At 33.8% G+C, this 13,444-nt stretch overlaps 3 protein-coding genes and 2 pseudogenes across 3 annotated transcripts in view; 4 read left to right on the top strand and 1 right to left on the bottom strand.

The window, feature by feature from the left end:
* LOC104707303 overlaps positions 1-521 on the top strand; it is an 8,503-nt gene extending 7,982 nt beyond the window's left edge. The window contains exon 5 of the mRNA XM_010423630.1: positions 63-521. Coding sequence (XP_010421932.1) covers positions 63-227 — 165 coding nt within the window. The 3' untranslated portion in view covers positions 228-521. The remainder of the gene's footprint in view (positions 1-62) is intronic.
* LOC104709601 lies at positions 1,276-2,618 on the top strand (annotated as a pseudogene).
* Positions 3,081-4,843, top strand: LOC104709602 (annotated as a pseudogene).
* LOC104707308 (RING-H2 finger protein ATL7-like) lies at positions 8,995-10,630 on the top strand. Its single transcript, XM_010423634.1, has 3 exons — positions 8,995-9,406; positions 9,503-9,585; positions 10,096-10,630. The coding sequence occupies exons 1-3, from the start codon at positions 9,161-9,163 to the stop codon at positions 10,487-10,489; spliced, it is 723 nt and encodes a 240-aa protein (XP_010421936.1). The 5' UTR covers positions 8,995-9,160; the 3' UTR covers positions 10,490-10,630.
* Positions 11,054-12,885, bottom strand: LOC104707309 (UDP-arabinopyranose mutase 3). The gene is made up of 4 exons (XM_010423635.2): positions 12,503-12,885; positions 12,124-12,374; positions 11,873-12,041; positions 11,054-11,652 (listed from the first exon to the last, which is right to left on the bottom strand). The coding sequence occupies exons 1-4, from the start codon at positions 12,830-12,832 to the stop codon at positions 11,332-11,334; spliced, it is 1,071 nt and encodes a 356-aa protein (XP_010421937.1). The 5' UTR covers positions 12,833-12,885; the 3' UTR covers positions 11,054-11,331.

Consider the following 13,444-nt stretch of genomic DNA (forward strand, 5'->3'; position numbering starts at 1 on the left):
TGTTGTCATATCTGAAAGATATGTTGTTTATTTAACTCCTATGGTACTTATTGGTATTGCAGTTACTAGGGTGGCTCGTAGCAACTCCATTTTTCTTCATTTCGCTATACGTTGTGTTGCTGCCATGTTTTAAAATACTGGTCCGCAAGTTTGGCGCAGCTTCGTCAACCCCAAAGCTACCTACAAGTATGGAGACAGAGCTGAACCCAAAGCCAAGAGATGCTTAAATTCAACAAGAGTTAGAAACCTCACTGTTGTTTTTATCAATACGAAGCCCTTAAATTGTAACATCAAGCTGCGTAGACTAATGTATAGAGTATACACACTTGCATTGTCAAATCCTCACACTCTTGTTTGTAAACTCTTTCAGAAATGTCAGTAACCAAAATTATTGGTGGTTACATGTAAACCTCTAAACTCGACAGTCCATACATAAGCATGAAGTCCATATTGTATGGCTTTGTTCTTGTATTGCGGTCGTCTTTAATCTCATAATGAATTGCATACTAGTGTTTCTGCTAGAGGTGATCATTTTATCCCAACCCAAACCAAAGTAAAGTCCATGCGCAAACCGTTCAGATGAACTTTTCATGAAATCGAGTCGGATCAATAAACTACTCTACATAATCTCCTCTTAAACATAAGAGTTCTATGCGAATTTTTATATACATAATGTGAATCATATCAAGATTCACATTTTCTTCTCCAATTTTTAGTTTCCATCCAAATTTCATGAGATTCATTTTATAGATTGGATTGAACAGCCCACAATATTTGGTTCATCAATTTTCAAGTTGTGTCTAATATTTTGGTCTCAAGAACATGGTTTTGTATACTCTGTCTGCGTGTGAGGATCAAACAACGGTTGTCAAAGCAAATATCAAAAACTATTACAACTATAAAATATGATACGAATGGGATCTATAATTCAGCTTTTACCAAAAGGAATCATATTTTTCGTCCCGAATCTGTCTCAAGCCTAAAGTTGCCATGGAATGAAAGTCACACGTTTCTTTCTTCTTCCTTTTTTTTTGCCTTCGGAATCATATTTTTGCAGTATGTATAAAAATTGTGGGATCAATGGGTTTATTAAAACCCCAAGAAACGATGACTGACGCTTGCGGCCCACTTGGACGTTAAAGTAGCCCGTTTTTGTTTGTCTTAACCGACTAAATCATATATACATTTAGGTCTCTTTAATTAGTATATATATAGCTACGATTCTCTAGGTCTTTCATTAACTGGTTTCTCTAGGTCTTCGTTAGATAGGTAATCATGAGTTCATCATCTGCCTTATCGAGTAATCTCATCCTGCAGATACTGTCGAGATTGCCTCTAAAGTCAGTTGCGAGGTTTCGTTGCTTGTCGAAGCACTTGGCATCAATTGTAGGTAGTCCATCTTTCAAGGAGTTGTTCCTCACCAATTCCTTGTTTAAGCCGCGCCTCTTATTCGCCATCGCAGAAAACGGCAATGAACACGAAGAGATGGGCATCAATGTGTGGAGGTTCTTCTCGTTGCCTCAGTTTCAGAATTCATATGAGAAACCGTCGTCGGCTTTTGTACCAGCAGCCGAATATCATGTGAAGTTCTCTCCAGACAATTTAACGATCAATCATTATCTAACCTAAAATATTTTTCATGTGGCTACGCCTCTGGCTTGATCTATTTCCATGGTTGTCGATACCAAGGTAGACCTGTGATATGTAACCCCAACACTGGACGGTACGCAATCTTACCTAAACGGTATAGTTACAGAAAGGCGTATAGCTTTTTCGGGTTTGATCCGGTTGGCAAGCAATACAAGGCATTGTTTATGGCTTACCCATGTGGTCCTGGTCATCATATAATTCTTACACTTAGAGATGGAGATATGAGGTGGAGAAAGATAAAATGTCCCTTACGACATGATATTAAGAGTGATGGGGTATGCATCGATGGTGTTTTGTATTACTTAGGTGGTGACTTGTCTGGTTATAGTCACGTGAACAAATCCCATAATGTTCCGGCTGATTATGTGATAGTTTGTTTTGATGTTCGGTCTGAAATATTCACCTTTATTTACGTAGAAAGGATTTGTCAGTTGATAAACTACAAGGGCAAATTAGCTATGATTTACTGGGCGGATGATGTCGACATTCATGAGATTCTTCATTTCGAGGGTGATGTGTACACTTATTGGGAGGGTGAGGTCGACGTTGGTGTCACTAATGAGTTGCGTTTGTGGGTTTTAGAGGATGTAGAGAAACAGGAATGGTCGAAACATGCCTACACTTGGACCGATGATAAATTCTTCCGTCACCAAGTTTCCTTCGCTGGATCGACCGCTTCGGGTGAAATAGTGTTTTCGATGCGCAAGTATACATGTGGACAACCCTTTTATGTCTTCTACTTCAATCCCGAGAGGAACACTCTCCGACGTGTTGAAATCCATGGTTTTGGTGAAGAGTTTAAGAAACCTTGTAGCGTACGCACCTTTGTAAACCACGTTGAGGATCCTAATGTTAACGATTTAGAACTGCTCAAGTCATTCCCTGCTCCATTTGGGGATACATATAGTTCAGGCACAGATACAGATGACTCAGACAGAGAAGGGATAATTAAAAGGCCAAGACGTTGATCTAAAAGGTGTAAGCGATTTGGTCCAAACCAAAAAAGGTGTAAGCGATGAGCATGTCTTTTTATCAACCTTAATTATCTATTCGTTTAATGCTCTTTTGTTTTGTACCCTTTTTACTTTTACTATTTTAATAAATCAAGTTTAATCATTGAACTAATGATTAGTCACATTTCATAAGATTTGTTAATTATATTTTCAGTTCCATACTCTGAGAATATAAAAAACCTCTGTAACAGATAATTTGGTCAAACCAAGATTTAATTGATGTTTCATTGTTCTTTACTCGATTTAACATGAATTAAAGGGTTTTGGTTTTCACAGTCAAAAGATTGGACTGAGTTGTACTACAAATTAGGGGTTTTGTTCTTTACTTTACATGCCTTTCTGTTGCACAGTCCTTCTTCAGCTTTATAAACAGATGTTTTCTTTTAGTTATAGCTTTCATTTGTTTTTCCACAAAAGATGGCTACTCCATGGATTGTTTCCTTTGGTGAAATGCTTATCGACTTTGTCCCTGACACTTCTGGTGTATAGCTGAATCCACAGGTTTTTTCAAAGCCCCCTGGTGGTGCTCCGGCTAATGTTGCGTGTGCCATCACCAAACTCGGTGGCAAATCTGCTTTCATCGGCAAGGTTTGTATCTTTTCTTATGTTACTTAGAATCTATGTCAGCAGCCTGTAGAGTGATGTGTGGTATTCTGTCTTTTTTTTTCAGTTTGGTGATGATGAGTTTGGACATATGTTGGTTAACATATTGAAAAAGAACGGTGTGAACAGCGAAGGTGTTTGCTTTGACACCAATGCAAGAACCGCATTGACCTTTGTGACATTGAAAAAAAGATGGTGAGAGAGAGTTCATGTTTTACAGGAACCCGAGTGCGGATATGTTAGGAATATTTTTATTTAGCTATTTAGGATTATTTCTATTTTTCTTCTTTCCTTTTCTCTTAGGGTTTTACTTTACCATTGATTATATATAGAGATGAAGTCTAGGTTGTAAGACTCATCCAAGCAATTGAGAGCTTTGGAGGTTTCGATCGGGTTAGGCCGAGGGAAGATAACTTAGTTCTCTTTGGGGAGTTTTACTCTAGTTACGTTATTGTTCTGTTTCTCTACTATTATAATAAAGGGGTTTTGATAGTACTTCTGGTTTTGGGATTCTATCTCTAACAAGATATGCTCTTGAAAGAATCTGAACTCAACAAGGATCTTATCAAGAAAGCCAAGATTTTCCACTATGGTTCTATTAGTTTGATCTCTGAGCCATGTAGAACCGCTCACATGGCTGCTATGAAAACCGCAAAGGATGCTGGAGTTTTGCTCTCTTATGACCCGAATGTTCGGTTACCTCTTTGGCCTTCCACTGAAGCTGCAATTGAAGGCATCAAGAGTATTTGAAATGAGGCTGATATTATCAAGGTGTATATATATGTTTGTTTTGCTGTAAATGATGTGTTCTGTTTTGGTGATCTTAGTGTTGAGTTTGGTGTGTTTAGGTAAGTGATGATGAGGTGACATTTCTCACCCGTGGAGATGCAGAGAAGGATGATGTTGTTTTGTCTCTCATGCATGATAAGCTTAAGCTGCTTATCGTAACTGATGGAGAGAAAGGTTGCAGATACTACACAAAGGTAACTAATTAAAAGGAATCAGATTTGATATGATTATTCCTTGTTAGAGTGATCTAAAGACTGGCGAAATTGCAGAAATTCAAAGGGAGAGTGCCTGGATACGCTGTGAAAGCAGTTGATACAACTGGAGCTGGTGATTCTTTTGTTGGTTCATTTCTTGTCTCATTGGGAAAAGACGGTTCCATACTCGATGTACGTTTTATAGAGAGTACATATATCTAATAAGGAAACATGTGTAATTAGTATAATCAAAACCCTACTGTAAAGGACTATATATACTGTAATTCCTTACACGTTTAACTACAGATATTTTGATGACGTTTTGAGGTTTTAGATATGAGAAAACAGGCTAAAACCAAGAATATTTGAGTTTTTGGGTGATTTGAGTAAATATGAATATTGCAGGATGAAGGGAAGCTGAAGGAAGCTCTTGCCTTTGCAAATGCATGTGGAGCTGTGTGTACAACTCAGAAAGGAGCTATTCCTGCACTTCCAACTCCATCGGATGCTCAGCAGCTCATGAAATCTATTAGTAAATTCGTAATGATAATTTGGTTTATACTTATAAATTTAGTACCCACTAGTCCTACATAGATTTAGGAGTTTTCTAATCACCAAAATAACAAAAAGATTTAGATGATTAAAATAAGATTTGCATCTCTTTATTACTAATTTTATATCAACTACTAAATAAGTAACAATGAAGTTGGTTTAGTATTCTCTTATCAAATTGGAACCGAACCAAACTAATATCAAATCTAACCGAATCCAAACCAAATTTAAAAAAAAAAAAAAGAAAAAAAAAACGAAATGCTACTTTGAGTTTCTCTGCAATTGGCCTCATTAATTGTGATGGGAAAAAAAAAGTATCTAACTTTGAGGTTAAAATGATCCTCTAGAGAACGTTTTCTAAGTTGGATATATATATATATATATATATATCAATTTGGAGAGAGAACCTAACTTATAACAAAAAAGCATTGACTTTAGAAGTTGACAATGACGATGTCAAAAAGAGAATCTGAAATAAAGTGTCTCTTCGTTCGTACCAACAAGGTACAGGGAAGCGTTGACAAAACTTAAAAGCAGAGCGAGAAGGCAAATCTGCGAATCTCCGCGTCCGTGGGAGTGATCAAAGCTGATGTGTTCATCATCCATATCTGAATATTCTCTATATTTTTGTTTATAGAATGAATCATATTGTCATTAAAGTATTATAACTTCGGATGAGTCTACGTATGGCTTTTCTTGAGATGTTGGTGGCATTATCATACTAAACAGTAAACACCATATAGTGCAATCCGGTTCATCCTAGTCTGGCTCACATCAGCCTTTACGAATTATTGTGGTCTTGTATATTCATATATATATATATATATATAATATATATATTATCTAAATACTTATATGGTTGTTTCAGAGATTTGAAAAGAGAACAAGCGTTAATTTGATACCGTTTTTGTTTCATTCACTCATTTACGCATCATGCTATGCTACACACATCAACAAGCTTGTACAAGACTATATTATAGTCAACAAACCTGGCAAAACTAACAAAGTTAATGGTTTTACAAAAGTAGGTAGCATGCAAAGTCACCAGGATATTCCAAATTAGCATAACAATATATTTGGATTATGTATAGCAGGTGTTCGTTGGAAATGATTAAATACTAACAAGTAATAATTCAAATAACGGAAAATTAACTATTTCGGGATTTACGCCAAATTCACGCACGGACGTTATATTTGATATGTTTGAATTATTATTTATATAAACTAAGTCACGACAAGAAAAAAATTTGGAATTGATCACTAACCTAAAACTAATAAATTTTCATTTTAAAATGGGCATGGATATGCCAAATTAGCATAACAATGGATTTGAGTTATATAAAGCACTTGTTTGTTGGAAATGATAAAATATTTATCAACTAATGATGCAAATTTTGCAGCTAATAGCATAATTACTAATTTGCAGCTAATAGCATAATTACTTCTCGAGATTTACTCTGAAACTCACACTCCTACGTTATATTTTAGATATTTAAATTATTATTTATAGAAAATGAGTTAAGATAAAAAAATTGAATATCATTCGCTAACCTAAAACTAATAAGTGTTTTCATTTTAAACTGGACTTGGATATATGCCAAATTAGCATAACAATTGATTGGGGTTTATATAAAGCATGTGTTCGCTGGAAATGGTAAAATAATTATCAACTAATAATTCAAATAACAGAAAATTAACTATTTTGGGATTTGCGCAGAAATTAAAGATCAAAGGTTATATTTGAGATATTTCAATTATTATTTATATATATTAAGTCGCGACAAGAAAAAATTTAGAATTGATCACTAACCTAAAACTAATAAGTTTTCGTTTTAAAATGGGCATAGATATGCCAAATTAGCATAACAATGGATTTGAGTCATATAAAGCACTTGTTTGTTGTTAATGGAAAAATAATTATCAATTAATGATGCAAATTTTGCAGCTAATATCGTAATTATCTCTCTAGATTGACTCTGAAAGTCACAATCGGAAGTTATATTTTAGATATTTAAATTATTATTTATATAAAATGAGTTGCAACAAGATATGGATCACTAACTTAAAATTAATAATTTTTTATTTTAAAATGGGCATGGATATGCCAAATTTCATAACAATAGAATTGAGTTATATAAAACACTTGTTTGTTAGAAATGGTAAAATAATTATCAACTAATGAAGCAAATTTTGCAGTTAATAGCGTAATTATTTCTCTAGATTTACCATGAAACTCACAAGCGGACGTTAAAGTTTAGATATTTAAATTATTATTTATATAAAATGAGTTTGCCATAAGAAAATTTTTGAAGCATCGATTACTAACCTAAAACTAATATGTGTTTTCATTTTAAACTAGACTTGGATATATGCCAAATTAGCATAACAATGGATTTGGGTTATATAAAGCGTGTGTTCGTTGAAAATAGTAGAAATATTTAACAAGTAAAAATTTAAGAAACGGAAAATTAACCATTTTGGGATTTACAACGAAATTCACGCTTGAACGTTATATTTGAGATGTTTGAGTTATTATTTATATAAATTAAGTCATGACAAGAAAAAAGATTAGAATTAATCACTAACCTAAAACTAATAACTTTTTATTTTAAAATGGGCATGAATGTACCAAATTAGCATAACAATGGATTCACGTGTTTGTTGGAAATGGTAAAATAATTTATCAATTAATAGTAAACTTTGCACTTAATACCGTAATTATTTCTCGAGTTTTACTCTGAAACTCACACTCGGACGTTGTGTTTGAGATATTTAAATTATTATTTCTATGAAATGAGCCATGGTAAAAATAAAAATAAAACATCAATCCCTAACTTAAAACTAATATGTGTTTTCATTTTAACTGGACTTGTTCGTTGGAAATAGTAAAACCCTTAACAAGTAGTGATGCATTTGTCACAATTAGTAATGGAATTATTTCTTGAGATCTACTCCAAAAGTCACGTCCAGACGTTATATTTGAGATGTATAAATTATTATTTATATAGAGTAAGTTATGATAAGAACAAATTTGTAACAACAATATATAACTAAAACTACTAAGTGTTTTTATTTTAAAATAGACTCAAATATCCAAATTAGCATAACGGTGGGAATGGTAAAATACATATCATGCATTTTTGCAGTTAATAACGTAAATATTTCTCTTTATTCATGTCGAAATTCACGTGTGGACATTATATTTAAGATGTTTATATTACTATTTATATAAGTATGTCACGACAAAAAAAATTTGGAGCATCGATCAGTAGTACCCTAAAACTACTCAGGAAGTCTTTTTAATTTTTGATTTTTTTTGTTTGAACTTTTTAATATTGAATTTTGTCAATTCTTATCTTAAAATGATAAAATTTAATGTGTATATTTTATATTCTAGCACCATTAACCATTTGATATCTTAGAAAATATTTATTTATAAATGTAATAAAATTTGTATGTTAGAATTACCAACATAAGTCTAAATATGTATTTATATTAGTAACATCGATTTACCACTTAGGTTTAAAGCTTATAATAGATGTTTTTGAAAGAAAAAACTAGAAAAATATAAAAGATGTTTTGAAAATTTTAATTTTTTGAAAATTTTAAAAATATATAATTATCTGATATTTTATTTGGAAGACACAAATTATTATTTTTTTATATTTTAAGAAAAAGTGAAGTTTCTATAAAATTATTATTTATTTCAAACATCTTAGCTATTTCCAGCTAAATCATTAAAAAAACCTTTAATTAGCAAAGAAAATAATTTTAGCATCAGATATAGTCAAAGAAAATAAAATATTACTAGTTTTCAAAAAAGCTAAAAACAAAAACAACCGAACATGTGTCAATTGTTCTTCAGCAGAGTCAAATACTCGTCTGAGTTGTAATTGGTGAATTAAAAAAAATCTACTTAAATATGAGTATGACTCAGATTTTCAACAACCTAAAACGGTTTCAATTTTTCTACACATGTTAAACTTGTTTTTCTAGAAAAAAATCAACATTAAATCACCACTTTTAATTATTCAAATTTAAGAATAGTATTTCCTAATACTTTTATAGACGTATATCTCATATTTTGTACCTATCCTAATCTGTAATTTTACTAGATAATTATTATAATTATCTTTTTGTTGTGACATGTTCTCTCAAAATAAATAAATAGGCCACACATATAGTTGTCTTTTACAAATAACAACACCTGAATACTTCTCCCCACCTCTCTCTTTCTCATCTTATCACCACCATTGCTTCCCCCTCAGAATGAACCAAACCCAAAGACAGAAAGTGAAATAAGTCTTGTCCTTTTCTTTTCTTTTTTGTCTTGGTGTGTGGAGCAGAACAGTGTCGGCGATGTCATACAGCGACCCAAACCCAAACCCAATTCCAGGAACTTACATACCATCGAACTCGAACGGAGCTGAGAAAATGAAAACGTACCAAGCTTTCATCTTCTCTATTCCCATTTGTTTCACATTCATCGTCCTCTTCGTGCTTTACTTCGTTTACCTCCGTCGTAACAGCGCCGCCAGTGTGGATTGGTCTTCTCTTGGAATGCGTGGTCGTGCCTTCGTTCCCCCCAACAACAATCTCTCAACTGTATGACTCTTAAAGATTTTTGTGGTTCTTGATTCATTCTGATGGGTTTTGGTTCTGTATTGATTTGTTTGTTGTTTCAAATATATATGTGAACAGGCTGAATCAGGACTGAGCAAAGATGTGAGAGAGATGCTTCCCGTTGTTATTTACAAGGAGAGCTTCTCTGTCAAAGATTCACAGTGAGTGTCTTATTTTCTTGATTCTGATCTTTTTTAAGGCTGATCTCATAAATGTAACTTTTTGGTGATTGAAAAGCTTAAAACAATGTTGCGTCAGTATGAATTAAAAAACCTAATTAAGCGAGAGATGGAAAAAAAAAAAGAGAAATGATAATTTTGCTTTGCGTAATAAATTAGATTTTTCCAAATAATGTATGGTGTGATTGGTAAGTGGATAATGTTTCTTGCGTATAAGATTGCATTGAAACCGTTACAATTGGTGCAATTTTGGTTTTCTCATGATTAAGTGATTTAGAAAAGTCATATGAGTTTGTGGTTTGTATAACTTCTCTGGAGAATGTGCTTGTGTGATTTGAAAGAATCTTTTATTCTTAGATAATTATATTGGCCTCATAATATGTGTATAGCTGCTTTTGTATTTGTTTGTTTTCTTTCTTTATTGAAGAGCCAAAACATAAGAAAGTATGATTATAAATCACCTGGTTTGATTGACTTTGACTTGAAAAACAGATGTTCAGTGTGTCTTGGGGACTACCAAGCAAATGAGAAGCTCCAACAAATGCCATCATGTGGGCACACTTTTCACATGGAATGTATTGATATATGGCTCACATCACATACAACTTGCCCTCTTTGTCGTCTCTCTCTTATCCAGAAGCCGTCCCTAGACCGGTCCCCTCAAGGCCCAGAGGTTGTCTCTTCCATGGAAAACTCTAATGAAGGAGGAGCTTCTGCTCAACCAGAGTCCCATTCATCAACAACCGGAGCAATTATTCAGATCAATGATGGCCAAGAAGGTCGTAACGGAGATAATCAAGAGGTTATCTCTAAGGAAACAGAAGAGAATGAACGAAACAGCGTAGGGACGACATCGGATGGTTGTTGGAATCGCAGACTTGGTTAAAAAGCAAAAACAAAAGCTTTATCTCATGATGTTCTGGTTAGGATTTAAGAAATTTTGCTCTCTCTCTTGCATTGTGACTTGTTACATTGCTAGCTATGAGTGATATAAATGCATGATTAATAATATAAAATAATTGGGTAAGTTTGGAAAAGTTCGTGTCACAACTTATTAAAAGTTAGTTATCATTCGTATCTCATGAAAGGAATTGGTGTGGGGTTATCTGAACAAAGTTAACTTCATAATTGTTTTATGGACTGCTTAGAGTGTTGGTTTGGGTTGATACGTATATGTCGGACTCTGTACGTGCTACTTACGAGTTACGAAAACCACTAAACAAACTCACTTAGCTATGGAACTTTATAGAGTTTTATCTATTTATTCATATCAGTCTTTCTACAGATATACACTAGTCAAGTTCTTTGTTTGCATTATTTATAAATATTTATTTGAAATTTGTTTGAGCATGCATCTTTGTTGTTTACAAATAAGGCATGCAATATAAGAAATATTCATCACTATTAGTTAATTGTCTCTAAATAAGTAAATAGTAATATATATAAAAAGAAGAAAGAAGATAGTTTATAATTTTGCATTACATAACATCAGCAGCATGTTTTACATCATTATTTATAGCAGACCTATAAGCCGGTAAAGGCAACACACATAACTTAAAGAACATATTACACCATTTTTCTTTAACTTTATTATTATGAGAAGCATATAGAGGGTTACACATGTGATCATACCAACCTTACTGCTCTGCTTCAGTTTTACTTGATCTTTGGGTTTTTCTTTTAACATTCACGTCTTCTCTTTTACTTACCACGCCCTCGTTTAGTGCTTCAGTTTTCGGTTGCCATTGGAGTGTTGAGCTCTTCCCAACCTTCAGTCCAAGTGATCATTCCATCTGCAAGCTTGATGAAGTAAGGATCCACCTTTCCAAGTTTCTCCTTCACTTGCTTAGCCAGCTCGAGGTAGCATTGCTGCACCGAAGTGCATTCATTGGGTAGAGCAACTGACTGAAAGAAAGGTATCCCCTCTTCCTGCCAGAATATTCCATTGTATTCCTTCTCCAGATTCTCGAATCGGTTGCAGCTGGCTTTGCTGTGCCATACGTAAGGCAGACCCGTCTTCACTCCCCACCCCATATGGTCACATATCACCTACATTGTCCATTGTCCAAAACATTAGAAAAGATTACTGTACGAAATATATACATACATCTCTTCATTTACAAAGTTTAGATTAGATTAGTAGACAAATGTATGAAGATGAAAAAGTAACCAATTAATGCACAAGAGACTATATATGACTTCTTTTCGTTAAAGCAAAAATTTTATGAGAGCCAAACTATGATAAATTAAGTAGAATTCACCTACGTACCTTGACACACCAACCAGCCCACATGTCGTCATAACCTCCAATTGGTTGCCCATGTCCCATAAGTCCAAAGTACATAGCCGGGCCAATGAGCTCACGGTCAAAAGCGAGGTTCATACCACACATGGGGAAAAGAGTTCCTTTGGGTATGGTCATAACAGCATCAACGTACCTGCATAGATAAAAAAAAGAGTAACTTAGTGATGTTTAAGTTCATAGAAAAGGGAAGAAAAGCAAATTAGTTGTCTGTTTACCTGGAATTCCTCTCAAGTGGCTTCACAAGCTGAGTGGGAGCATCATAGTCAGGCATGTTGAGCCAAAGGCCATGGGAGATCACAGTTAAAGCACCTTCGCGCATACTAAAAGGGTATCCACGAACAAAATCCGCACCACTTGCGTATGGATCATAAAGTGTGTTGAAGAAGTGTGGGGTTGATGGAGTTAAGAGGTTCATCATATGTTGCTCAATCACATTGATATCATTCCCCGATGAATCGTTCGCAACCTGCAACATATTGCCCCCAAAAAAAAAACCCTAATTTACAAACAAAACCCATTTATCTAGTTTGAAAGTAAACCGATGATGCTACTCAAACATGTGATAGATAGAGGGAGAGAGAGAAAGCTACGTACGAAGCAATCATCATCAATGGTATAGATATACTTCTTCTTGGAGACCAAGTAACCGAAGCAGCGGCAAACAGAGTCCTTGAAGGAAATGCAAGATGCCTTCTGACCCAAGATACGATTGATATCGTTCCTGTTGTACAGCTCATAGTCGAACCCTTTTGGAACCTTGATGGTCTGTAAAGGATCACCATCCTGAATGATGATCAGATGGTATTGCTCAAAGAATGGCCTCCACATCTCCAAGAAGTCCAGGTTACGGATCGTTGGGATCACGATGTCGAGCTCATCTTTCAGCATGGGCATTGGATTCACCGAGGAAGAGAGTTGCGCCATTTGAGATGACTGAGAAATTGCAAAGAGTTGGATAAGAGTAAAAGAGAAGGTGATGTGTGATAATGAGAATGAGACCTCGAGTATTTATAGTATTTATTATATTACTTGAAGAATAAAAATATAGTAGCTTTTCACTTTTCTTTTTGGTTGCCAAAACTTGCTTGATGTTTCTTGTTTTAAGTCATCTGTACTATCTTTTTACAAAACTGGAGTTAGATCCTTCTAGATGGTTTATGGATTATTCAAGATTCCAAATGATTAGTATTACAACAAATTTCTGTTTCAATTTTAGAATTAATGTATTACAACAAATATTTAGTATATTGCAAGTTGAATCATTTTTTGTACTTCTATATAATAAAGCCTATAGGACTATAGGTTAAATTCTTTAATAGAACATATTCTGGTGTGTTCATTGTGACTGTTAGATTCTTATTTTGAAATCTTAAATTATTATGTTTATTATTATTATTATTTTTTTTTGACAACTATGTTTAAATTTGATATATAGAAAATACATACATTATTTAAAAAACAAGAATTACCATTTTCGATAATATCTTAACTAGTATTTACAAGATCGATCAATATTATAAATATATATAAAATAAT

This window comes from Camelina sativa, chromosome 8 (assembly GCF_000633955.1).
Source record: "Camelina sativa cultivar DH55 chromosome 8, Cs, whole genome shotgun sequence".
In the NCBI taxonomy this organism is placed as follows: Eukaryota; Viridiplantae; Streptophyta; class Magnoliopsida; order Brassicales; family Brassicaceae; genus Camelina; species Camelina sativa.

What these genes read in the sequence shown, in the direction of transcription:
- LOC104707308 (XM_010423634.1), top strand. Translation starts at nt 9,161, where the DNA reads ATGTCATACAGCGACCCAAACCCAAACCCAATTCCAGGAACTTACATA. An exon ending in CCAACAACAATCTCTCAACT is followed by an intron (nt 9,407 to 9,502) that starts GTATGACTCTTA and finishes ATATGTGAACAG; the next exon opens with GCTGAATCAGGACTGAGCAA. An exon ending in TTCTCTGTCAAAGATTCACA is followed by an intron (nt 9,586 to 10,095) that starts GTGAGTGTCTTA and finishes CTTGAAAAACAG; the next exon opens with ATGTTCAGTGTGTCTTGGGG.
- LOC104707309 (XM_010423635.2), bottom strand. Translation starts at nt 12,832, where the DNA reads ATGGCGCAACTCTCTTCCTCGGTGAATCCAATGCCCATGCTGAAAGAT. An exon ending in CCACTTGAGAGGAATTCCAG is followed by an intron (nt 12,042 to 12,123) that starts GTAAACAGACAA and finishes TTATCTATGCAG; the next exon opens with GTACGTTGATGCTGTTATGA. An exon ending in GGGCTGGTTGGTGTGTCAAG is followed by an intron (nt 11,653 to 11,872) that starts GTACGTAGGTGA and finishes TGGACAATGTAG; the next exon opens with GTGATATGTGACCATATGGG.